A 25,104-nucleotide genomic window follows, 5' to 3' on the forward strand; every position below is an offset into this window, starting at 1 on the left:
AAATCTCTCATTCAGAGTCAAATAAACTGAGAATCGTCGTGGAACAACAAATTAGAACAACAATTTACCCGAGTGGTTTTAACTCAGATATTGGCAGACTGATGAAAGACAAGTTCTTAAGTACAAGCCTATAAAGGGTCAGTGGTGGGGGGGGGTTATGAAGAGGTGGTACAAACTCTTAAACCCCTTCTTACAAAAAGAATAGCAGAGACACCCTGTACCCAGAATCACGTAACAAACATTGGTTACGATCATGATTGTAAATCAGCAAAAAAATAACCTTCTAAAACTATTTAACAATAACTTTCAAAGATTGGCAGATTGAACAATCACAGAGTATGGCTAGAAGGGAAAAGAGTATATAAAACCTTAATAAGAGACAAAAAAAAGGAGGGACAACCACGGCCAAATGGCAGGCTTTAATAAAATGACTAAAACAAATGATTCCAGGCATTCTGGAGTCTAATCACCACAAGAATAAAAACTTCCATAACCTCAAGATGGCAAATTCAATTGCAGGGGATGCCTGGGAGAGATATGTATTTAATCTTGATAAAGAGCAGCAGGCTAACAAGGCAACACCTTGCCATAACCGATACCCCTTTGTGGCCACCAGTGACACCAGAGGAAGTTAAATCGATGATCTCAAAACTGCAAGCGGGTAAAGCCCCAGGAAATGACTTCCTTTTACCAGAATTACTGAAATCCAATGCAGAATGGTGGGCACCCGGTATTGGCCAAACTTTTTTCCCCTTATTAATAGCGCGATTCATATTCCATCGGGCTGGGGAATGCATAGTGCTCGTTCCCATTTTTTAAAAAAAGGTTTGTGCACAGAACCGTACAATTATAGACCAATTAGCCTTCTTAATGTCACGAGCAAACTTTATACTAAATATCTGAGTACAAAACTTTTAGAATGGATGGATAGGGAAAATATATTGGCAGATGAACAGGGCCAGGAAGCTTCCCGCAAGAGAGCGATTGACAATGGACCAATTACCCTGTACTTAACTATTTGATAGAGAAATATGTAAATATGTAATAAAATCAGATTGATACTCATCCACAAATAAGGATTTGGAAAAAAGAAAAAAATGCAGACACAGAATGACGGGAAACTTCCTGTAATAAAAAGAGCTCTGTTTTAAGTGTTCTGGCAATTGCAGTTACTTGATTATGTAATATCAGTTTACTTTTCCAAATACTTCAACCTAAGTAGTTTTTATTACATTTTTGTTCCAGTATTAACTCTTATACAAGAAACAAAATGCTAGTCTTCTGAAAGTTAAAAATATGCAAAAGATTAGGCTAATACAGAATGCTCATATAATTTGCCCAGTATACTTAATACTTATAACAACAAATAAGGCAACGCTCGGATGCATACCAGACAGTTTAAGATCAGCACAAAATCAATTTCAGCCATTCCTAATTTAGCATTAGAAAAATGAATAAGTGGCCCCACCCCCAAGCTTATAAAAGCAAAGGCCCCAGCACGGAGCCTTCCAGTTGCTTCTTCCTCCCCAGAAGGGGCAGAGCAGGGGGCACCCGGAGAACAGATGTCTCTGGGCGTCATTTTCCGCCGGTACGCTTCTTCTACACTTTACCCCCCCGTGAGCTGGGTACTCATTTTACTGATCTCAGAAGGCTGGAAGGATGAGTCAACCAGAAGATGGCTACCTAAAACCAACTTCTTTTGGGATCAAACTCAAGTAGTGAGCAAAGCTTGGACTGCAGTACTGCAGCTTACCACTCTGGTGATTTCCACACAGCAGAACATTTGTAAAAGATTAGTTTTGGCTTTTTTAGTTTACACACAGCCCACAAAAAACAGCCAGCCAAAAACATTGCAACCAAAATGAATATTTTTTTCCTGCTTGCTGCATAAAGCTCTTGTCATTTTCACACTTGCACCCCCATTTTGTGTGCTTCTGCAGAGATTCTCCATGCCACCACCATCTGGTTAAGGTTTTCAACTGAGGTTTCCTCAGCTTGCAGCTCATCTGTGCACAATTTCAGTGTTAAAAAAATAGATGAATAAAGTTTGTTTTGCCTAGCAATTCCACACATGTGTTATTTTCCATTTTTTGTTTTTAGGGGGATGTCTTCAAAGCTATGGTGACACAAATACAGGCATATTGCAGCTTCTCTAATCCTGTCACCGTTGCTTCATAGACAACCCCCTCAAAATAAAACAAAAAAGGAAAAACAACATATACATAGGATCACAAAGCAAAACAAAATTTATTCATCTACTTTTTACACAGAAATCATGTGCAGATGAACTGCAAGTAGAGGCAACCTCTATGGAGAACCTTCAGAGAATCTCTGCTGCAGCACATAAAATGGCAGGCACAACAGTGAAAAGGAAAGTAAGAGGTTTGGGTGAGAAACAAAGTATTTCCTGCTGCTTTGGTTTGCTCAGCAGACAGGAAACATCTTCAACCCAGGTTGGGAAAAAGATCACTAGTTTAGCAATTTTTGAAAAACCCAGTTTGAGAGAAATAGAACATTTTGAATACATTTTTGGGAAGAAAGCTGTGTGAACCTCTTCCCCAAAAGACTTAAAAAGCCGTTCTCAAGACATTTTATTTCTGCAGTGCAGATATCACCACTGGACTGGTGTCTCATCCAAAAGCCAATGGATTATTCCAGTCTGAGAATGGAACTGAAAGGTGGAATATACATTTATATAAGATATTCCTGAATGTAGAAGGCATAAGCCATTCTTGCAAATGGCTTTTCTGCATCAGCTACTGTTTATTTCCAGGTAACTGGACTAAGCGTGGAGACACTTAGTCAATTATTGAGAGGTGTTCCTTGAAGCAAAATTACTTTTGATTTAAAATAGTATCCAAGAATTCAAAATGTTATAGTAGAGCTGGCAAAAACACTTGCCCTTTAGATGTCAGTGTCAACATAAATTCTTCTAACAAACTGGGTGGTAGGAATGGATTTGCTGAGATAATATGCAGCTAGACTCCTGATACTACTGGGTACTACCGGCTTTTAGCCAGCTTTCACTTTCAGAGGCAGTTTGCCTCTGAAGACCAGTTACTTTTGGCCTCTGTGGCCCTGCTTGCGAGCCTTCTAGGGCATCTGGTTTCCCAGTGCGACAAACAGGATAGATTAGATGGACTACTGATCTGATCCATGAGAACTCTTATTTTCTTAAATGAGTGTTAGGCCCTTTCCGCACAGGCCTCCGGGCGCCCTCACGCCGGCAAGAATTCTGCCGGTGTGGGGGGTGGAAAACTGTTCGCACGCATAGCGTCGCGAGCGGCTAACAGAAGAACGCCCGCCGCAGGAGAAGCGACTCCGCATGGAGCCGCCTCTTCCCTGTCCCTCGCTTACTTGCCTTGTCCCCGTCGTCGCCCTGCTGTCTTCCTAAGCCCCGCCCACGCTGCCCTCCGACCTCCAGGGGTCGGAGGACACATACATCGAGTGAAACTTAGGAACGGCCAGCAAGGCGATGACAAGACAAGGCAAGTAAGTGAGGGAAGGGGAAAACAGCGTGTTCCCGGCAGTGCCATTCGCACCGTGCCACAGGAAACACGCTGTTTTCTCAAAAACACCCCTTTAAAGGGGTGTTTTTGAGGACAGCCTGATGCTGCCCTGAGGGAGGGGAAGGGGAGCCAGGTCGGCGCTGCTGCATTTCAGCAGCGCCGCCTGTGCGAACGGCGGCCTGGGGGCGGCGTTTTTACCGTCCCCAGGCCGCCCTTTTTGGCCCGTGCGGAAACGGCCTTTGGTACTTCTGAGCACCTAGATGTAACATTGGTCCTGTCTGTAGGGAAAGGATCAGACATTAGCAAATGAGAAGGGAAGTGGGGCTGGAATGAGATGGATGGCAGGAGAATCCAGATGAGACTGAATGGTTCAAGAAAAGTATCACTAAGGAAGTGATCTCTGAGGAGAAAGCAACAAAGAAGCAAACCTGACCAGAAGAAGAATTCATCAAGTCCAAAACTGTTGACATGTTAGGAGTTTCAGGATTGGAGCTATTAGCTGTTTAAAAATGCAGTTATCAGGCATGCAGGGACTCAATTCTGATAGGACCTGCAGCCTTCTGCTCCATCTCATTTTCTTGATCTAAAAACCGGGGAGCCAATATTTACCTCAGTGGGCAGGTTTATGGGTACAAATTTCCACAACAGAGCAAATATCAGCTCCTAGGGAGGAAGGCACCCAAAGAGAAGAGCCTGAAACTTTGTCCCTATGGTCCTGGTTTTGCATGGCCACACACTTGCATTTTTTTAAAGGTTAGAGCTCCAGTCACAGAACTCTTAGCATTTCATCTGGTTTATCCTTCACATAAGCTGCTTATTGTCCTGGGAAACAACGTTCTTCTAAAGTTAGCTCACCCCAGCGTAGGAAGTTCTATGCTTAAGCCCTTGCGAGAAATATACATGGTTGTTCTGTACCCAAAGTATTTCTAGATTTCAGAACCCCTGAATGCTTTTGCTTAATACTTTACAATTTCCAGCTTCTGAAATGTAATCTAAGAGGGCAAATATCATGCAGAAATTACATATAAGAATTGTATTACATTAAAGAATTACATTAAGAATTAAATTACATACATTGACGGTATTGTGAATAACCAAAAATGTTAACTGCACAAATCCCATTCACAAAACAATTATGGGAATGTGAACAAATGATTGGGTGAAACCTTTTGGCCGGCAAGTCACTCAAGCAACATAGTTGACCTTTGCAAAACAACACTAGAATTTTGAATAGCATATTTATAAGACCCCCTTCATGGGAAACAAAAAGGGAACCAGTTCTCCAGTGCAATATAATATGCATAAAATGTAGTTGCTCCATCTCAAAAGCTGATTTGAAAGTGATTGCACTGAACAAAATGTGAACTCTGTGAAATGCAAAATTCTCCACAGTAATTAGATAGCAGCAAGTGCAGAACAGGGTGAAACCAAGGGGCAACAATTTGTCACAAATATAATTATGGAAGTATTGCTGACAGTCTGAAGTGGCTGAATCATTAACAGAATTTAATGAATTGGCAACAACAATTTAGCCTCCAGTTTCACACTGTATTCTTCTGCTCCCACCTTTATTTCAGGAGGCCGAATGGTTGATAGATACGTATAATCTAAACGGTGCTGTTTAATATAACCTGTTAATCAATTCTTGTGAAAGAAAGATAGAAATGATGTTATATTTAAGTAAAGATTAAAGGCCTATTAATAACCTACCTGAAGCATCTGTGTGGCTGTGGCTAATATGGAATTTCCATCTCGGTTGGAGGGATTAACTAAAGACCATCTGTTCAATCAATTCTTTCTCCGATCTACAAATACCAGCAGCCTAAATTGGACTCAGCAGTTCAGTGGCATGTGCCCAACATAAGTGTCATCCAGCACCTAATCTTTTCTGCACAAAGCAACATGTAAAAACCAATTTGTATGCTGCTAATCTGCACTCAATTTTATTGGAGACAGTTCCAAGGAGCTCAGGTATCTTCCTAGGTATTTTATCCTAGATGCCAAATAAGAATGCTCATCTTTTTTAAAAAAATTGTACCAACATATCAAGGCATGCAATAGCCAAAAAGCCGGAGCAAAGAATTAATATTGCATGGACTGGAAAAGGAATTGCTGCTCAGTGAATGGATAATTCTGTTTGCCTTCTCTGCTACAAGCACCATAGGAAGATTTAACAAACTTCACTTGCCTTGATGAAAGAAGTTAATCTTATGCTGCTTTCGTTTACTTCAGTGTCTGGATTTGGGGTGTGTTTCCTAAAAAATGGTGTTGTTTTCCCAAGAGAACTAAGTGTGGAATTAAATTCCAAAACATGCCCTTTTATGATCTGTCAAGGTGGAGGGACTATATCTTTTCCTTTAGGACACCAAGCACTACTGCAGAAGATGAAAATGAAGGCAGCACTAAGAAAACGCAATCATTTTTTAAGGTAAGGAAAAGTCCAGGATACTGAAATGAGAAGTGGATTAAATTATTATTATAGCATCACTCAGAAATGTCTGATAATTTGTACAAGGAGAGTTTGCGAAGTCTCTAGAATGATTTCTGTGGTGCACAGTAACAACAATGCAAAGCAAACCGAAGAACTGCTGCAAAGTCACACTCTGTTCTCTAAATGTTACTTGGTCCTTTAGAAAAGATATCTCTGCCCTCTACTTAGAACTCTTTCATAGATAACATTTTTATCCTTGCAGGGGAAAAATATGTACCTGATGTTTGGAAGCCTTCCAATAAATATTGCTGATTAATAATTTTCTCTGATCTCAAATGATCTTAGGGATACTCTAATAAAATATTTTTGTGGATCATTCTCTGGTCTTGAAATGGGTCAGTGTAGCATTGTGTGGCAAAAGAATTATAAAACAGCAACACCTCTGGTGTGGAGTCTACCACAGACTAATATGATAGGCTTGCATATAACACCCCATTTGGAATATTGATCCACCTTACAGGAATGCTAAGGGTTACTGGGTGGTTGTAGTGATCTTTGTCTCCTGGTAGTCTGTAATAAGAAGAATGTGCCATTGTTGCGTTCAGAGTTTGAAGTGGTTTGGAGGAAACCATAGTTGACCTGATTCAGATGTCACAGCAAGCCACAGCTACCATTAACCAGGGGCCTGAGAGAATCAGCCTGTTCAATGGCGGATGAAGGGAGCTATATGAATTTAGAAGAAATTTACAGTGGTCGGGCCATCTTCTCCTCATAAGATCTGAGCATAGTATCAGGTCAAGGAACAGCTTCAGAGAACTGCAAGTTTTGAACGTGTGTGCAATGGATGCTTTAGCTCAGGGGTCTGCAACCTGCAGCTTTTTCAGCCTTATACTGCGGCTCTGCGAGTCCTGGAGGTCGGAGGGTAGCATGGGCATGTCCCTCCAGGAAAGGTGAGTGGAGGGGCCAAACTGGAGGCAGCTCCGTGCAAAGCCGCCTCTCCGGCTCAATAGATCCTCGGGGCTGTGGAAAACGGGTCCAAATGGCTCTTTGGATGGTAAAGGTTGCTGACCCCTGCTTTAGCTGAACTTGACTACCTACTAAACTACCATTGCTAACTGGCCAGGCTGTGAAAGTCTGATCACATTGTGGCCCATAATGCATGGAGTGTTTTCTGCGACACCCCTCCCTCCACAATGCATTCATAGCAGGGTCTCCTTGTCTACACGTGAGACGGTGGCCCACTCCCTGCTGCTGCACAACTTGCATGGCTTACATGCCCCCACTTCTGGGTCACTCCCCATCTACTGCAAGATTGTCTGTTTTCCCCCCTGCCCTTTAAATTTAATATTGATACTTCTCATATTGCTATTGCACAGGCTCAATATTATTAATTTTTGTGTGTTTTTAGAAAATCCAGCCATCAAGTCCTGGAAATACCTGCAAGGAATGGGGGTGGGGGGGGGCAGGCAGGGGAGATACCAGAAGGAGTGGAAACCACAAAGCAAAGGAACACATAGGGGTTTCCCCATCTCAGGAAACACAGGGTTTCTGGGATCTTTGGCACCATGAATGTGAGTGTGTTTGCAATTAAATCTCTGACCCAAAGGAAGCATACTGGTACACTCACTGTGGAGCAGAGTACCAGTATATAATTGACCTGTGTGTGTTGAACTGGATTCTGTGAACTCCATAAGTCTATGATTCAACTTTATAGATGTTTTATTCAGATGTTTACCTGAACAGCCACTGAATGTGCAGCAAGGGGAGTAGAAATACACCCACAAGCCCTATCACAGTTTCTTGTCTCAGTCACAGTGTCTGTCTGTGCACTCAGATAGATTTTTTTCAGTGTGTATAGCCCACTCTGCATTGAGATTAGGCAAGGCCACTTTAACCGGAAGATTTTGTGATAATGTTAGCCTCTGCTGCCACCACCCCACCATCTGTATTCCCCTCCTTCCAATTTATGTTCTGGATCTGCTGAACTTTATTCTTGCAGGCATCTTTAAAGACAGTAAGCATGAGCAATGGTGGGAAATATGGTAAAATTCAGGTTTGGGGTTTTCAGACTTTAAAATTATCAGAAAAGCAAAAACAAAACAAAAACCCAACTCTACCCAGTATTGGCAATCTGGATATTTTCAGGTTTCTCAAAAAAAACCTGAAAACATTTGCCTTTTTTGTAGCCAACAGGGAACTTGGGGGGGGGGGGGGGTTCAGGGGAGTGGGTGTTTTTCAAGATGGAGGTCCCAAATTTTTAGGGTGGCTGCAAATAGAAGTTTGGTTCAAGGACCCCAATAGGCTACAGTGGAGCAAGGCCACACATCACATCTGAACATTCAACTGTAAGGAAAAGTTCCAAACTTCCCACAACAGACTTACATTGCTTGCTGTTTTGCTCCAATTTCTTCAATTGTATAGTACTAGAGATTTGGGGGGAGGGGCTCTGGAGGGGGTGTTGTTTCAGATAGGGGCACCAGGCAGATGCTGGTGACTCTTCTCAGAAGAGCACTCAAGGTTTGGTGAAGTTAAGGAGGGAGGATCCAATTCCATGGGCATCCAGTTTTCCTCTACATCGGTAAAAAAAAAATGGATCCTGAAAAATGCCAATGTTTTTCAACTTTTCCAGGCCTGTTTGGCCAGCCGGCCTAAAAAAAGAAAACCCCTCTCCTTCCCTCCCTCACCTGAAGCCTGACAATATAGACTTTGGAGGTGGTGCATGGAGTTGAATGTTGGACTCAGATAGGCCAAGTTCAACGTTGTTCCAGCCTGGCCAGGTCTAGCTTTATACTGCTAGCTCCACCTTCAAAAATCATGTGCACTTTGGAGGCAAATTCAGAAGTATAAAGCTGGATCCAACCAGGCTGAGCCCGCAGTTTAATTCTGGGCTCAGCCAGGCTGGGCCCATGTCTAACTCTGTGCCTACTCCTGAAGTTCATGTAGGTTTCGGAGGTACCAGGCATTGTGGGTTCAACTCTTTGCTGACTCGCATGGAGTCTGGAGGCAGAACTTCTTTTGGAGTTGGGTTTAATAACCAACATTTTTTTTTAGGAAAACACAAAAGGCAGCTATGTAGCATCGGCTTTGGGCAAGGGAGTGATTTCAACTTTATCTAGATCTTATAAACCCAACCCCCCAAAATGCTGATAATTTCTTTTGATCCACCCCTAGCTGAAATTATTTGGCTGAACATGTGGACATCAGGTGGGGGGTAGTATCCCATTCCTTGTGTTTTCATTGAATGCACAGATGAATGTCTGAAGAGAGCTACGGTTCTGGACTTCATGTAGTTCTAGAATAGCTGCTCATCATGCAGTGGTTGGTAATCTAGTTATCTGGATGGTTTCAGTTATGCCTGGAATCATGGCGACTGGCCTCCCATCAAGAACAGTAACTGGGAATTTCAGCTTTTCTTTTTAAACAGCAAGTTTCCAGGCCTGTTAAGGAAAACAACTCAGAAATTTAAAAGCAGAGTCTGCCAAAGTGCACTCAGTGGTGTTTGCAATTGTCAGAAGGCAGAACCCATTTTCTCCTTACGTTTATAAAACAACCTCACTCCCTCCTGAAAGGAATCCTGTCTTTCCTTTCTCTCTGTTCTACTATTTTTTTAAAAAAAGGATACAGATAAATTAAACAAGCTAACTGTAACGATGAATGCTAATTTACTATTTATATTGATCAATTTGATGGACTTTGTTAATATGGTTGCAGAAAAACGGGGTACTAAGTGCAGGATTTCTGTGTTATGTTGATGCTCCTGCATGCTTTCTCTATGAGTATTTTATCTATGCTTCATGAAAGACTTATTTACTAATTTGCTCTGGGCACTGCAAACCTAAATCCGGCCTCTGTGGCTTCCATAACTTGCCATGGTTTTTTTTTAATTATCTGTTTAATTTCTGCTTAGTTGCCTGGAGTTTTAGACAATGTCAAGACCCCTGGATGTTTTTTCGAATGTGGTTTACTTTTTCTCCTACCTTTTAGTTTCTTAAAAAAGTTTCTTCATTAGGAATTGTAAAAATCTTTGTATCCTCACTAAGGAGTTTTGGCGAATTCCTAGAGATTTGTGACACTCCTTGTAGGTTTCCTGGCCACTCCCTCCCCCCCCCAGGTCCCTATTCCCCCAAGTCTCCCATTGGTTGTTAGGCATCCAATATTGGAATAATCTTAAAGCCCCTTCAATCTGAGGAGCATGACTTGTTTTCCTTTCTGAAAGAAAATATCAGTTTTTTGGCCACTAGGCAGCAACAAGCATAAACCCTGTTATGAAGGTGAGGGCAGCTCAATGCCATTTGCCCAGAGGTGGGATCCAGCAGGTTCTCACAGGTTCCCGAGAGTAGGTTACTAATTATTTGTGTGTGCCGAGAGGGGGTTACTAATTGGTGATTTTGCCACGTGATTTTTGCCTTAGTTATGCCCCTCCTCTCAGCAGTAGCGCGTAGAACTTGAAGCAGTCTAGCAGGAGGTGCACTGGCATGTGTGGCAGCCTGCGCCTGCGTGCATTCGTTTCCCACCCAAAGACCAGCGCAGTGACTGCGTCCTTGCCACAGCCCTGCCCAGGAATGCTCTGCCCCTGGAATGCCCGGCCACGCCCCTGGAATGCCCCGCCCAGCCCCATTGGCGCTATGCCACAGTTGGAATCCCACCACCATGGGGACCTGTTACTAAAATTTTTGGATCCCACCACTGCATTTGCCTGATGTAAAAGATCCCCTCCCACAAATACAGGGGGGGAGGGAAGGACATTTCATGTATTGAACAAGGGAGACATTTGCTATCATGTCATTTGTGGGGTCTGAAACGTCCATATCTTAACTTTGAAATACCCCTTAAGTGTCTCTTCTGTTTGTGCAGCTAAAAATATTCCGTTGTTCAGTGCTCTATTAATGAGAGTAATGAATTTTTTAAAACCCCTGGATTTTTTAAAAAGAAAAGAAAAAAAACAATTCAGAAATAAAATATTTGACATTAATTGTCCTGTCTTAGACAGCAGAGTCATATTATTGCCAAAAACAGAGGGGGGGGCTTTATAAAATGAATTCTGTCCCTCAGAGCCTGCTCTTATATAGCCTCTTTAAAGTGAATGGCAATTACACAAAGACTACAGCAAGGACTGTGGCTTGGACTGGCACCTTTTCTCCTTGCTGTGGCTCTGTGCTTTTGACAGCTGCAAGACAAGCAAAAGTTCAACGGGTGCCGTCTTCTGCGACATGGAGATGCAGAGATGGCGGAAGCTGCCCTTCTTGAACTCCCTATAATCTACCTCTCTGCTCACCAAAGTCCAAAGCCCTTTTCCAGCTTAAGAAGCTTCCTTCCGACAGAAGAACCACTTCCATCAAGGGCAGGCTTCTTAGGCTTGAGGAAGGCAGAATGGAGTAACAGGACCCAAGCTACACAGCTCCTAAAGGCATGGAGGCTTGGTCGGGGTACAAGTAGCACTAGGCCATTCCTTTCACATCCTGCATGTGAGCTCCCAATGGCACCTGGTGGGCCACTGCGAGTAGCAAAGAGCTGGACTAGATGGACTCTGGTCTGATCCGGCATCCAGCTGGCTTGTTCTTATGTTCTTTTGTTCTTAGGCTGTAGCATGAGACATGAAAAAGTCTGTTATCCTTCTCAGTTACATTTGTCTACATGGCGTGGTGTGCCTTGAGTCTCAGTGAGGAGGGATGGACTACAAATAAAGCAAATAATTTTTTTAAAGGAAACAGGCAGATACACACAATGCTTGGCTCATCTTCGCATCCTGGGCAATCTTTTTTTAAAAAAATCAAGTAAGTTCTTAGGAATTTCTGTGAAGCGAACTGGGAGACAGCTCATTGGTATTTCTTTTAGGAAACAAATGTGAGTAAAAAGATTCCAATATTAATTGGATTTTCCAATGGGCCACCTCTGTGGCCACCCAGTGAATCAGGGTGGGTCTTGGGACTGTTCATTGGCTATTTCCCTTGGCCATTCTTAAACTCTGAGATCACATTTCACATACCCACAAAGCAATAAATAACAGAAAATAACAGTAAATAACAACGCTACTCACAATGTTACCCTCGCAATGTCCTTTCCCCCTTTTAAATACCTGGTACACAGGATCCTTGCTGGTATTAGGACCCTGGTGTGGGGCGGGGAGAAGGAGGGTTAAGCCACCACCCTCCATTTCCATTTCCTCAGCCTGACATCATCCCACAAAGCTGAAATTTGCTGTGTTAAAGAGGCATGCAGGTTATAAGAACATAAGAACATAAGAACTAGCCTGCTGGATCAGACCAGAGTCCATCTAGTCCAGCATTCTGCTACTCGCAGTGGCCCACCAGGTGCCTTTGGGAGCTCACATGCAGGATGTGAAAGCAATGGCCTTCTGCTGCTGCTGCTGCTCCTGAGCACCTGGTCTGCTAAGGCATTTGCAATCTGAGATCAAGGAGGATCAAGATTGGTAGCCATAGATCGACTTCTCCTCCATAAATCTGTCCAAGCCCTTTTTAAAGCTATCCAGGTTAGTGGCCATCACCACCTCCTGTGGCAGCATATTCCAAACACCAATCACACGTTGTGTGAAGAAATGTTTTCTTTTATTAGTCCTAATTCTTCCCCCCAGCATTTTCAATGAATGCCCCCTGGTTCTAGTATTGTGAGAAAGAGAGAAAAATTTCTCTCTGTCAATATTTTCTACCCCATGCATAATGTTATAGACTTCAATCATATCCCCCCTCAGACGTCTCCTCTCCAAACTAAAGAGTTCCAAACGCTGCAGCCTCTCCTCATAAGGAAAGTGCTCCAGTCCTTCAATCATCCTCGTTGCCCTTCTCTGCACTTTTTCTATCTCTTCGATATCCTTTTTGAGATGTGGCGACCAGAACTGAACACAGTACTCCAAGTGCAGTCGCACGATGGCTTTATATAAGGGCATGACAATCCTTGCAGTTTTATTATCAACCCCTTTCCTAATTATCCCCAGCATAGAGTTTGCCTTTTTCACAGCTGCCATGCATTGAGTTGACATTCCCATGGAACTATCAACTAAGACGCCCAAATCCCTTTCCTGGTCTGTGACTGATAGCACTGACCCCTGTAGCGTGTATATGAAGTTTGGATTTTTTGCCCCTATGTGCATCACTTTATATTTTGCTACATTGAACTGCATTTGCCATTTCTGAGCCCACTCACCTAATTTATCAAGGTCCGCTTGGAGCTCTTTGCAATCCTTTGTGGTTCTCACCACCCTACATAATTTGGTATCATCTGCAAACTTGGCCACCACACTACCCACCCCTACTTCCAGGTCATTTATGAATAAGTTAAAGAGCACTGGTCCCAATACGGATCCTTGGGGGACACCACTCCCTACATCTCTCCATTGTGAGAACTTCCCATTTATACCCACCCTTTGTTCCTGTTCCTCAACCAGTTTTTAATCCATAGGAGGACTTCCTCTTTTATTCCTTCATTGCTGAGTTTTCTCAACAGTCTCTGGTGGTACCTGCCTGTAGCTTACTGGGTGGTCTTGGACCAGTTCACCTTCTCAGCTTCATTTACCTAACAAGGTTGTTGTGAGGGTAAGGAAAGGAGCATTTATGTTGCCCAGAGCTCCTGAAAGCAAGGGTGGGATGAAATGTAAGGGAAGGATTATCATAGAGATGGGATCTGTATTTTCCCTCAATGCAATAACATTGGGGGAAATGATATGGAGAGGTCTAGCTCCCCTCCAGGAGCACTGCAGTGCAATCTCTCATTCCCCACAAATACATACCTGTTTTTAGCCATTTAAAAGTAGCCTGGGGGAGGGGGGATCATGTCCTTTATGGGATTGACTAGGTGCTATTACTAACCTCCATACAACAAGAAACTTTGATTGTCCATTTCTGCAGTTAAAGCCTCTTTTAAAGGGTCAGAACATCTTTTTCGCTAGGCCAGGCCTATACATGCCCACTTTGCCCCAGAAAGGCTTCCAGCTACTGACTAACTCTGCCTATGAAACTCTGACCTAGCTGAAATGAGGGGTTGCAACTGCACCGAGGAAACTTTGTGCTTATTGGGCTTGAAGCATTTTGAACATATCTTAACGAAAACCATTAATGAAGGCTTCCATTTTTCTTTTCTGCTCCTCTTCCTTCCTGTCAACTCACTGCATTAAAGAGTATAGCTAATGATCCCAAGGGTCCAATTAGCAAGCTGTGCTTCCTGAGCCTATCTCTTTGACCCTGAGCGAGAGGCAAAAAACATCTGTCTTGGTTTATATCAGAGTTCCTGCAGGGATTTGGAATGGATTAGCTTGGCAGGCTCCCTGGCAGGAAGATCAATTCGTGAGTTAGTCATCTGCCCACGTTCCAACAGTGTTCCTCAAGACGCAACTGTTAATCTGCTTGCTGGATTATTAGATTCTACATTGGAATCTGTTTCTGCTCTTGCAGGCTGCCCTGAAGTCCTGTGCTGAGTAAAACCCTTTCAAGCTGGTGCTTAGCTGGGCAGCCATCAGTGCTGAGCCGCCGCATCAAATGTCCCTCTGCTTCTGTACTGGGGCAAAAATGTTAAACCTCTGAAAACTCAATATTCCTCAAATCATTGCTGATATTCCGGCATTCTGCTGATAGCTAGTTTAACTATCTCCTCCTTCTGAAGGATTCAAAAAGAGAGGCAAATCTCCCCACTAGATCGACTTCCTTATATATTTAGAAAGTATATGCTGCATGCTGCACTAAAACCCACATACACACAGAGAGAGAACAAAAACAACACAGACAATAAAAACAAATTGCAGCAATAAAAACAAGGCAATAACAATAAAGGCTAGCCAATAAAAAAATATGCCAGGGCATCAAAGTACATAAAGTAAACAACAAAATCTAAAATGATATTGATTAAATAGTTTTAAAACTAGTAACAGACTATAAAACAGGTTTTTTTTTAAAAAAAGATAGAAGCTCATCGTTAAAAGCATGGTAAGGAGCAATGTTTTTGCCTGGTACCTAAAGGAAAATAAGGTAGAAGCTAGACAAAAAACAAAGGGGGAAGGCATTCCAAAGGCAAGATGCCATGACTGAAAAAGCCCTGTCTTTGATCACTATCTGCCTCATTTCTGAAAGCAGACACACAGGCAGCAGGCCTTGAGAACAGGATTTCTGCTGGTGAACTTGGCAGTATGGGAGGAGGCAGTCTTCAAAACTCCTGGCCCAAAGCCATTTAAGGCCTTAATGCTAAGAACCAGCACTTTGCATTGGACTCAGACACAGATGGCAGTCAGTGAACATCTTTCAAGACAGAGGTGATTGAATTCCTGCATGCAGGCCCAACAATAGCATGGCTGCCATTTTCTGAACCAGTTGAAGTTTCTGCACATTATTCAAAGGGAGCCTCACTTAGACCATGTCAGGGAATCAAAATAAAGAGGTGTGCATCTTGTGCACAGATCATGAAGATCTAGATGACAGCACCTGTCAGCCAGGGTCAGTTGGCAAAAGCCTGGTGTAACTGAATCAAACCAGTCTGATCTGGTGCTGTGGCCTTCACTGTGATTGGGCAGTGTTTGTATAATAGTAGAGCACTATCTGTGCACATTAGCTGTTAGGGATATATGTTTACTGCGAAGCATGCTGCCGGTTTGTTCTCTGATGTTCACTTGTATATAGCTTGCACCTGTAAGTAAAATTCCTTCTTTGAAGTGAAGCTACTGTGTGGTGGAGTTATTTGTTTGCTGTGCCAAGCCGTCTTCAACTGCACTTATCTTTTCTGGTAACGCACCTTTCCGCTGATAAAACGCACGCTCTGTCAGACCATGTTACAGTATTCTACTTATTTAGATTATGACTTTCCAAACAATTAACAATTAAAGAAGATGAAGACTAGTACACAGTGCAATCCTGAGCACAGCTACATCTTTCAACACATTTAGAAGGATGCCATTGGAATTGTGCTGATGGCTTGCCAACAGGTAAATGCTAGTCTTGTATCTAACCAACCAAAACTATATTTGATATGGGTTTGAATAGATTATTTTAAACTTTTTTTTACTTTGTGGGGTAAGCTCAGTATACCATAAAACTCAGGTCACTGCTTTCCAACAAATGCTTAAGGAAACAATCTCTATGTCTCTATATGTGCATATGTTGTTTTAAAGGTCTGTGTCTGGAAATGTAGTTTTACTGGCCTTTTAAATATAAGTTTTGCAGAAGGGTCATGGAAGCTGTTGAGTTACACTGGCCTCCTCTACATATAAACTGAATAGCCATCCCCACTCTGTTTTAAAGTTTTTTTTACTGATTCTTGTATTTGAAGCAGCCTTCTGAATTTAAAAAAAATAATGTTGATTCCCTTCAGTTGAAATTGTTCAAATTTGATTCTAAAGTAGATATGTGTAGTTTAGGTGTTCAAACTGAGCATCTTTGTACAAGGTTTAAAGCAGCCCTGGCTTGAAAGTGATTTACCATGTGAATCTGAAACCCATATTGACCAGATTGCCCATTTGATAATGCTATTTTGTTTTCTCTTCTTTTTAAAGAACACTCTGGTGTCTCCATAAGTAACATGAAAGAGACTTAAAGGTGTATTTAGCCTCACACAAAAATTCTGCCTATCGATTCTGTTGAGTTTTGCCAGAAGAGTTTTATTTTAAGCCTGTAGCGACACCTGCTGGCAGGTTCCTTTTACTAATGTGGATTTCTAGCCATTTCAAATGTATATGTATGATCAATATTTTGACCCTAAACAAGGGTCTTGATTATAGCATTTAGTTTCACAGTATCCAGCATGTGTTAGTAACAGAATAAGAAGAGGTCTCGCAAAGAAATTGCAGTGAACTACAGGAATGGTTGCTCTCAAATACAAATCAACACAGTATTGGTATACATGGTACCATCTTGGCATTATAGGCTGCTCTTTAATGCCACATTCCCTCATTAGAGGGTTGCAGTATCTGTCCTAGTACATATGCACATTCTCACTTGGAGTCATATTTCTATGACTAGAGGGTCAAGTCAGTGCACAATACCATGGGTTTAAGGAATGGCAAAGTTTGAACAGATGTTTAAGACATGCTGAGTTTGTGTGCAATGCACTGGAAAACATGCATGAACCAATAATTTAGCTGTATTGCCGAAGGCTTTCACAGCCAGAATCACTGGGGGGCTGTGTGGTTTCCAGGCTGGATGGCCGTGTTCTAGCAGCATTCTCTCCTGACGTTTCGCCTGTATCCTCTGAAGATGCCAGCCACAGATGCAGGCGAAACGTCAGGAGAGAATGCTGCTAGAACACGGCCATACAGCCCGGAAACCACACAGCCCCCCAATAATTTAGCTGCCTGTGTCAGCATGTGAACCAGTGTTTAACTATTTGGTAAATGCAGTGTCAACCAAGTCCAGACTATTTGGTAGGATCACTACAGTGCATACTATTACACATTTATGCTTTGGTGCAATCACCCAGCAGTGGAGAGCAACATAGCGTGACAGAAGCAAGATGCTATGGCTCCATGCAGAATCACAATGCATTGTGACTTTTTAACCATGTTTTGTGAAACAAATTCTGGTTCATTTATCAGACATAACATAAAATACCCTCTCCCGAAATGTTCTTGCATTCCTTGAGATGTTTAATTTCATTTCCATGAAATATTTCAACAACTGTAGTTTACTGGTTGTTGTGGGTTTTCCAGGCTGTGTGGCCCTGGTCTGGTAGTTTTTGCTCCTAAGGTTTCGCTGCATCTATGGCTGGCATCTTCACAGGCATGTCACAGTAAGATGTGTTTAACTTTGTGGCACAATGTGGATTGATTGTGTGGTGGGGTGTATGTTTTGTCCACTTCACAGGGGGATGATGCACATTTGCAAGTGTCTGGGTAGAGTTCATTTGAAGTTGCCTTTGAAGGTCTCTGTTGTTTATTTGTTGTTCCCTATATTGAAGGGGTCTGTATAGAGTTGCCATCTTGAATGGTTTTAAATATATGTGTTTGTTATGGTTTTATGGTTTAATTATGTTTTATCTGAGATATTAAGCTGTGTACTGTCCAGAGCCCTTAGGGGGTGGGAGGTATGGTAAATTTGAATTATAAATAAATAAATAAATATTTGTGGGGTTTTTTGTTTTGGTGGTTTTTTAGTAGTGGTAGCCAGTGTAACCTCAGCTTGTGGGTTCTGTGGGGCAGTACTTGGAAGGAGTTGCAAAGAACCAAATTTAAACAAAACAGTTTACTTTACTTAACAAATAACTTATACTTAAAACGTTAACATTTACACTTGCAGTCCTGTTAAGTTTTGCATTTTTCAAGTCCTTATTTACAGTCTACTGATATTGCCAAGTCCAATTCTTCTTTGCTGGTGGATTTGGTTTGAAGACTTCTGAGGCTTGGTGAATGGGCTTCAAGATGATGAAGGTTCCCAGAAAGAGCTCTCACCATTTACATACACCGAAACCCTGAAACCAATGAATTCTAACATTTTACAATATAGCAAAAGAATAAACTCCCTTCCACTAGTTCCCACAACATTGCGAGTTACCTTAAACAAGGTGTTAAGGGCTTAATAAAATCAATCAAAGGTCCCAGCCTAGTGATACTCGCTTCCTCAACCTCATGAGTTCTGCAGCATTCTACTTCATTTCAGACTCCACCTTTCTGGGTCATCCCATTCCTGACCTGCAGGGTTACATTCTCCCCCACTAAAATTCTGTCGTCGACAGTATTTACAATTAACTCTTGAAATGATTGAACAATGACATATTACAGTAAGTGTTGACTCAATTAACCTCATTGAAAATTCAGAACATAATCAGCTAACTTAGTAGGCTGGAGTTCTAACTCTTCTGATCCTAAGGGGTAGGTTACTAATTTCCACAAAGTCCCTGTGTACTGGTAGAGACCACATTTGGTGAATCCTGACAGCACAACCTTATCTTTTCCCTTGTCTTTTCTTACAGGATTTCCGACTCACAGTAACCTCATTGGAAGGAGCTTGTGAATTCCCTTGCCATAGGATTGAGGTCTGAAAGAGAGTTAGATGTGGATGCTGTCTTCTCCTACTGAGTTCACATCAGCTAACTTTTGTCTCGATCCTACCACTAATAGGACTCTCTGGACTGTCCAAATCCTCATATCCTCAGAGGAGGAAATAAAACCACATGGTCTCCAGCATATCCGGGTGCAGAGTTAGAGACAACACCTTTGCCATCTTCTGATTGGACTCTGTAAACAGGAAGGGTTTCATCAGGTTGCTCCAGAACTATATGCACCAACAGGTTCCCCATCCCGGTCCAGCTAATTTCTGCGTCCACGGGGGGGCTTAAGATTCTGAACTAGCACTCTGTCTCCTGTTGAAATGGGTTGATTTATTGAGCTTTCCTATCCCATCTTCGTTTGTTGAGCTGCTGATGCTTTCACTTTCCTGAGTGGCCCAGATCATATGCATAGCGAAGCCTGCGTTTTACTAAGTCTCTTACATATTCTTCGATGAGTTACTTCTGTTTTATCCGCCGGCTTTATCGAAACACAAATCATTTGGTAGTAATAGGCGTTTGTCTTCCAAACATTAAAAAATAAGGAGATTCTCAGTAGTATCATTTTGGGTACAATTATAAGCATGAGACTAATGGTTTTATGTACTTTCTCCAATTAGATTTCTTATTTACCTCTAATGTACTTAACTTGTAATCACAAAAGTACGGTGAACCTCTCAACAGGGTTTCCTCTTAAGGTGATATGGTGTTGTATGGGACTTAGTTCCTGCAATTTTACTCAGTTCTGTAACCAGTTCGACTCAAGAGGCTGCTCCTTGATCACTGTGGAATCTTCTGGAAATCCATAATGGCATATAAAATTTTCCCAGAGAGTTGTAGCTACTGTTCTTTGCAGTCTGATCTCGAGAGTGGGGTAATGCTTGTGCATATTTGGTAAAATGATCAGTAACTACTAAAATATTTTTGGTGCCATTTACATCAGGTTCAAGAGTTAAAAATCTATACAGACTAACTCTAAAGGAGCATATGTTTTATGTTAACTAATTCAGCTGCTCTTTCTACTCAAGCTTTCCTCTTTACACAGCGTTCACAGTGCGGCACTTCTGTTCTATAGCTTGTGCCATTTTTTAGGCCAGAAGAATCTATCCTAGCCAATTCCAAAGTTCTTTCAATTCCCAAAATGACCCATTTTCATCATGAATGCCTTCCAGAGCTCTCTTCCGATGAGTGTAAAGGGATCACAAGTTGCTCATCTTCTCCTTTAGATTTGAACCTTCGATATAGAACTCCATTTGACAAGAAAAAAGTTGAGGCCACTCTCTCAGAGTACAGTCTAGTTTCATACTCCCTCTTTTCTTTCTTCATCCCAGGTGGGTTTATGCGCTTCTCCAAAAGTGTATTATTCTGGCTATATATTTGTCCTTCTTTTTTAGCTTCTTCCAGTCAGGAAGCTCGTCATTTTGATCAGAAGGGGATTTAATATGACATCCTTCATTCAAATTCTTCTGGAATACTGTCCTCAGAGGCAGGTAAGGTCTCAATATAACTGTGGTCCCACTTCATTTACATCTTATGCTACTGGATGTTTGAGTACACCTATGAACTTGGATAACTTTGCTACGACTTCAGCATCCCATGACTTTAGTGCATTAGGATCATGTTGAATCTTTAGGAGCATTTTAGAAATTCTTTCCTAGTTCTGACATCTCCTTCCTCATCCTCAGTAGGCTCTTCATGTCTCCTAGAAAAGTGAGTCAGCCATCTATATTAAGCTTTTCAGATCCAGCGGAGCTATTCCAAATTATACTCTAAAGATAATGCTGACACCACCTCTGCCCTACAGCATCCTAATTTGGCAGAGGTTAGGAACATAAGTCAAGTGGGTTGTTATCAGTCATTACCTTGAACTCCTGATCCATACAAAAAATCATGGAACTTGTCACAAACTGCCCATTTTAATGCCAAAAACTCCAATTTGTGCACTGGATAATTCGTTCACTCTGGCTTAAACCTCTACTGGCATATCTGCGATGACAAGGAGACAGTTATTTTGCACTTGGTATAGGGCTGCACCTAATCCTGTGGACTAGCATCCATTATGCAATATATATAGCAACTTCAGTCTGCAAATCCAATACTGGTGCTGTAGTCAACTTTAACTTTAAAGTCTCAAAAGGCCTCTTGACAGCCTACATCCCATTTTGTCTTTGAGACTGGTTTCCTTTATTTTTTACTTCCTCCTAGAACTACCTGCTAGCAAATGAATTTAATGAAGCAGCAATGACCAGAATATCCTGACTACAAACCTCCTATAATATCCAGCAAACCCAGAAATCTCCGAAGTTCACTGAGGTTTGTAGGCTTACCGGCCAGGTGGTAATGGCATCTGTCTTTTCCTTGTCTGGCTCTATTCAGAGGCTGATATGATGTGACCTAAATATTTCACTGATGATTAGAAATAGTTTACATTTAGAAGAGACCCAACTTTAATCCATATGTCTGAAGTCTTTTACCAAAACCTTGAGGCGTTCTTAAATGCTCTTCTTTAGTTGCAGAGAATATGATCAAATCATCCAAAAAAGGCAATAGTTTCAATGAGTTTAAGCCTTGCATCACATTTTCCATCATTAAGTTGAAAGAGTTGAAGGGCATTTATTGTACTTGGGGCATCATCTTGAACTTGCCAATTACCAAATGGGGTGGTAAATGCTGTCTTTTCAAATCTGCTGGGTCCATTGGCACCTGATAATATCCACTTTTTTTAAATCTAAGACAGAGACCACTGTGATCCGCCAAGTAAAGCAAAAATTTCTTCTATTCTTGGCAGAGGGTAAAGCATCCTTTTCTGTTAAATTATTTAATTTCCTATAGTCCACTACCATCTAAAGAGCCCCATTTTTTTCTTCCTTACCAATACTATTGGTGATGCATATGGACTGTTGGTTTCTTCAATTACCTAGTGTAGCCAAGCTCCCTCAAATGTTGCCGTAGGTCTTCAAAATCTGAAGTGAAGCTTCGCTGGTTCTGCTCTCTAAGGGCATCACTTTTTTTAAATAAATTTTGTGGGCAACACCTGAAACTCTCCAAAGGTCTAAATCATGCATTAGACCCTTGGTGTTTCTGTTGCTATCGTTGTGAAATTCTTTCCTGTTCCTGACTGACTTAATGCTGAAACTTCAAATTTAAAACTGGAATTCATTTCCATTTATATTTGTGAGGTCCAAACCTGACAGGCTAGAGCTCTTGTCCATTCTACTTCAAGCTTTAGCAACTTCTGTATGAGGCTTCAATACAATATCCTTTGTGTGTCAAATTCTAATGGCACAGACCCTATTCTCATATTTGATACCATAGGTTTTACTATTTGTGGAAAGATGGATAACCCTCCTGGTCAGCTGCCACTTCACGGGTCTTCTAAAAGGACTGTTGTTCCTATTTTCTGCCAGTGAAGTTGCAACACACCTGTCTGCTGTGCATGCTTCCTGCTGCAGGACATGTACAGGCCTTCCACCCTCTGTATACTTCACTTCCCTCTTCCACTTCACCCTTCTTCCTTTGTGTCTCCTAAATAATAGCTGCAAGCTTCTTTCCAACGATATGGCAGTCTTGCTAGTTGCAGCTGATCCCATCTGATGTGTGGCATAAGTCGCACATCTTAATACGGTAAGTACCAATAATGGCTGAAACTTGCTGATTCATCGTTGGTCTGGAGCAAACTAGAGCTAAATTTCATATTTCTCTTCTATACCTTCAGTATTAATTGGAATGTGCAATTCTAGAAATATAAATCCCAAATTGAGGCATCCTGACCTCCCTATCCCTTCTATATCAATAAATCCTAATAGGCTGCAGTTCGATGAGATAAGTGGGCTTTATAAGGTCTACAAATGCATGTCCTTGTGAACCTGTATCTGATAAACAACAGCATTTCACTCCATCCAAACCATGCATGATCATAGCATACCGGGTCCTATCAAACCTTGCAATAGTTTCTTTTCCACCCCATACCTATAGTCTGCTTTTCCAGATGCCCACTGACTTGCTATGCTGTTTTAGATGGTCCATCTAAAGCAGTTTTTCTTGAGATTTTAACTGTATTTAGTAATATTTGATGAACCAATTCTGGATTTGGCTGATTGACACATTCACGTTTAACATGACCCACTTTAATCACGGTTAAAGCACCATATCTTACTGGGGTCTTCGAGAGGCTACTCATTCTCCTTTCTCTCAGACCCTGGGAGAACTGAGGCTTTGAATTGCTACAATCCCTTGCTTGATGAAGGGTAGTCTTCAATTTAGCCCTCCCTCTCAGATTGGTAAGTATTTAGATTTCCAGTCTATCTCTTTATTTAGTACCCTCTTTTCAATTTTCTGTATTTTTTATCAAATAGTCCCTGAATTTTATTTTGAAGGCTTTTCGCGCCACTCATCTCTTGCTTCAGATTTTCTTTCCTGTTTACACTGAGATTTTCTTTCAGGATCTCACACTGCATAGAAGGGAGGCAACATAATCTGACCTTCTTTTGGTTCCTTCTGCACTCTATGTTCCTTATTTTGAGGGCTATTAACAATGCTTCATGCCAGCATCCACAAAAGAATTGTTCCTGAACATAGAACTTTAAGCTCTTCATCCGAGCAATCCCCTTCTTCTAATATTTCCATAGCCAGAGCATGCAGCGATTTAAATATGCTTTGATGGGGGTTCATTAATGATAACTATTATGTCTCATTTCAAAAGCACCAGAAACTTCAATTCAAGAGGCACGAGACAATATTGCCATAATGCAGATTTCAAAATAGCAAAACATTGTTTTGCAGGCGCATCCTTTCCGGCTCCCCAAAGCTATGGGCAATGCAGGAGGCAACAAGCTCTCTATAATTTTCCTTCTTTTTAATATTTTCAGGAACACTGTCATCTGCAATTAATTCTCCTTGCATGAACTTCAAAGCCAAACTGAATATTCTATTTCCCCTGCTGGTTTTAGGTAAAATACCAAGAATATGTTTTTTTAATTACCTTCAGGTCTACTGCTGGAAGCTTAGATGTACTGGCCTTTTGCCAAACTCTTTCCAGCAAAGGCTATTTGCAATCAGAGGATGAGTTTGCAAAAGGGGTAGAGGTTGCAACTGGAATCCCTTCATTCATGTAACTGCCAAGCAGTGTTCCTTTTTTCTCCTGTGCACAGGTTTTAGCTTCTTCCCAACTAATAACTTGTTGCAAACTCTGCATCAATAGGGATTACATCCATTTCCTTGCAATTTACAGTTTATACATTGGTTGACTATCTTGCAAAACTAGGTATGTTTTCAAAATTTCTGCACAGCAGCTTATCTAACCTCTGCCCTTTAATACTGTGCATTTTATGAAGTGCACCATAAGTTTCTCACAGTATGTTAGAATATCCTCATTAACATCCATGAACTGTATCATAACAAGACAGTTTTATGGGGATCAGCCCAACACGCACACTTCCATTGCAAGCAATTTATATTTGCAATCTCACTTCCAAAGCCCAGCTGGTTGAAACCAATTTATGGCTCAACACATTGGGTTCTGTGGGGTGGCGGAAGGAGTTATAAAGAACAAATTAAACAAACAGTTTTACGCCAACAAATAACCTTACTGAAGCATTTAACATTTACACTTGCAGTCCTGTTAAGTTTGCATTTCAGAGTCCTATATTTACAGTCTACTGATATTGCCCAGAATCCAGTGCTTCTTCTTTGCTGGTGGTTGGTTTTGAAGACTTCTGAGGCTTGGTGAATGGGCTTCAAGATGATGAAGGTTCCCAGAAAACTCTCACCATTTACATACACAAAAACCCTGAAACAATAAATTCTAACATTTACAATATAGCAAAAAAATAAACTCCCTTCCCACTAGTTCCCCACAACATTGCAGTTACCTTAAACAAGGTGTTAAGGGCTTAATAAAATCAATCAAAGTCCCAGCCTGGTAGTCTCGCTTCCTCCAACCTCATGAGTTCTGCAGCATTCTACTTCATTTCAGACTCCACCCCTTTCTGGGTCATCCCATTCTGACACAGGGGTTACACCAGGTTTTGTTGGATTTCAGACTCTCTTCCTTTTGTTGACACTGTCCCAGCATTTGTGGATTTCAGTGGATTCCCTGTGTGGTATAACATAGTAGCTGTTGGGGTTGTCAAGAATTTCTGTGTCTTCAAATAAGATTCTATGTCCAGTGTGGTATAAAGCATATTCCGT

The 25,104-nt window shown here is 41.6% G+C and overlaps 1 protein-coding gene across 2 annotated transcripts in view; it reads left to right on the plus strand.

The window, feature by feature from the left end:
* Window positions 1-5,326: 5,326 nt before the first annotated feature.
* The window catches only part of RGS20 (regulator of G protein signaling 20), a 52,814-nt gene continuing 33,036 nt past the window's right edge, over window positions 5,327-25,104 (plus strand). The window contains exon 1 of one of the 2 annotated variants that reach the window (XM_048507764.1): window positions 5,327-5,937. In XM_048507764.1, coding sequence (XP_048363721.1) covers window positions 5,821-5,937 — 117 coding nt within the window. In that variant the 5' untranslated portion in view covers window positions 5,327-5,820. The remainder of the gene's footprint in view (window positions 5,938-25,104) is intronic. The other variant, XM_048507765.1, reaches the window with a different exon arrangement.

The sequence above is a fragment of the Sphaerodactylus townsendi genome, linkage group LG09, assembly GCF_021028975.2.
Source record: "Sphaerodactylus townsendi isolate TG3544 linkage group LG09, MPM_Stown_v2.3, whole genome shotgun sequence".
NCBI classification, from domain to species: Eukaryota; Metazoa; Chordata; class Lepidosauria; order Squamata; family Sphaerodactylidae; genus Sphaerodactylus; species Sphaerodactylus townsendi.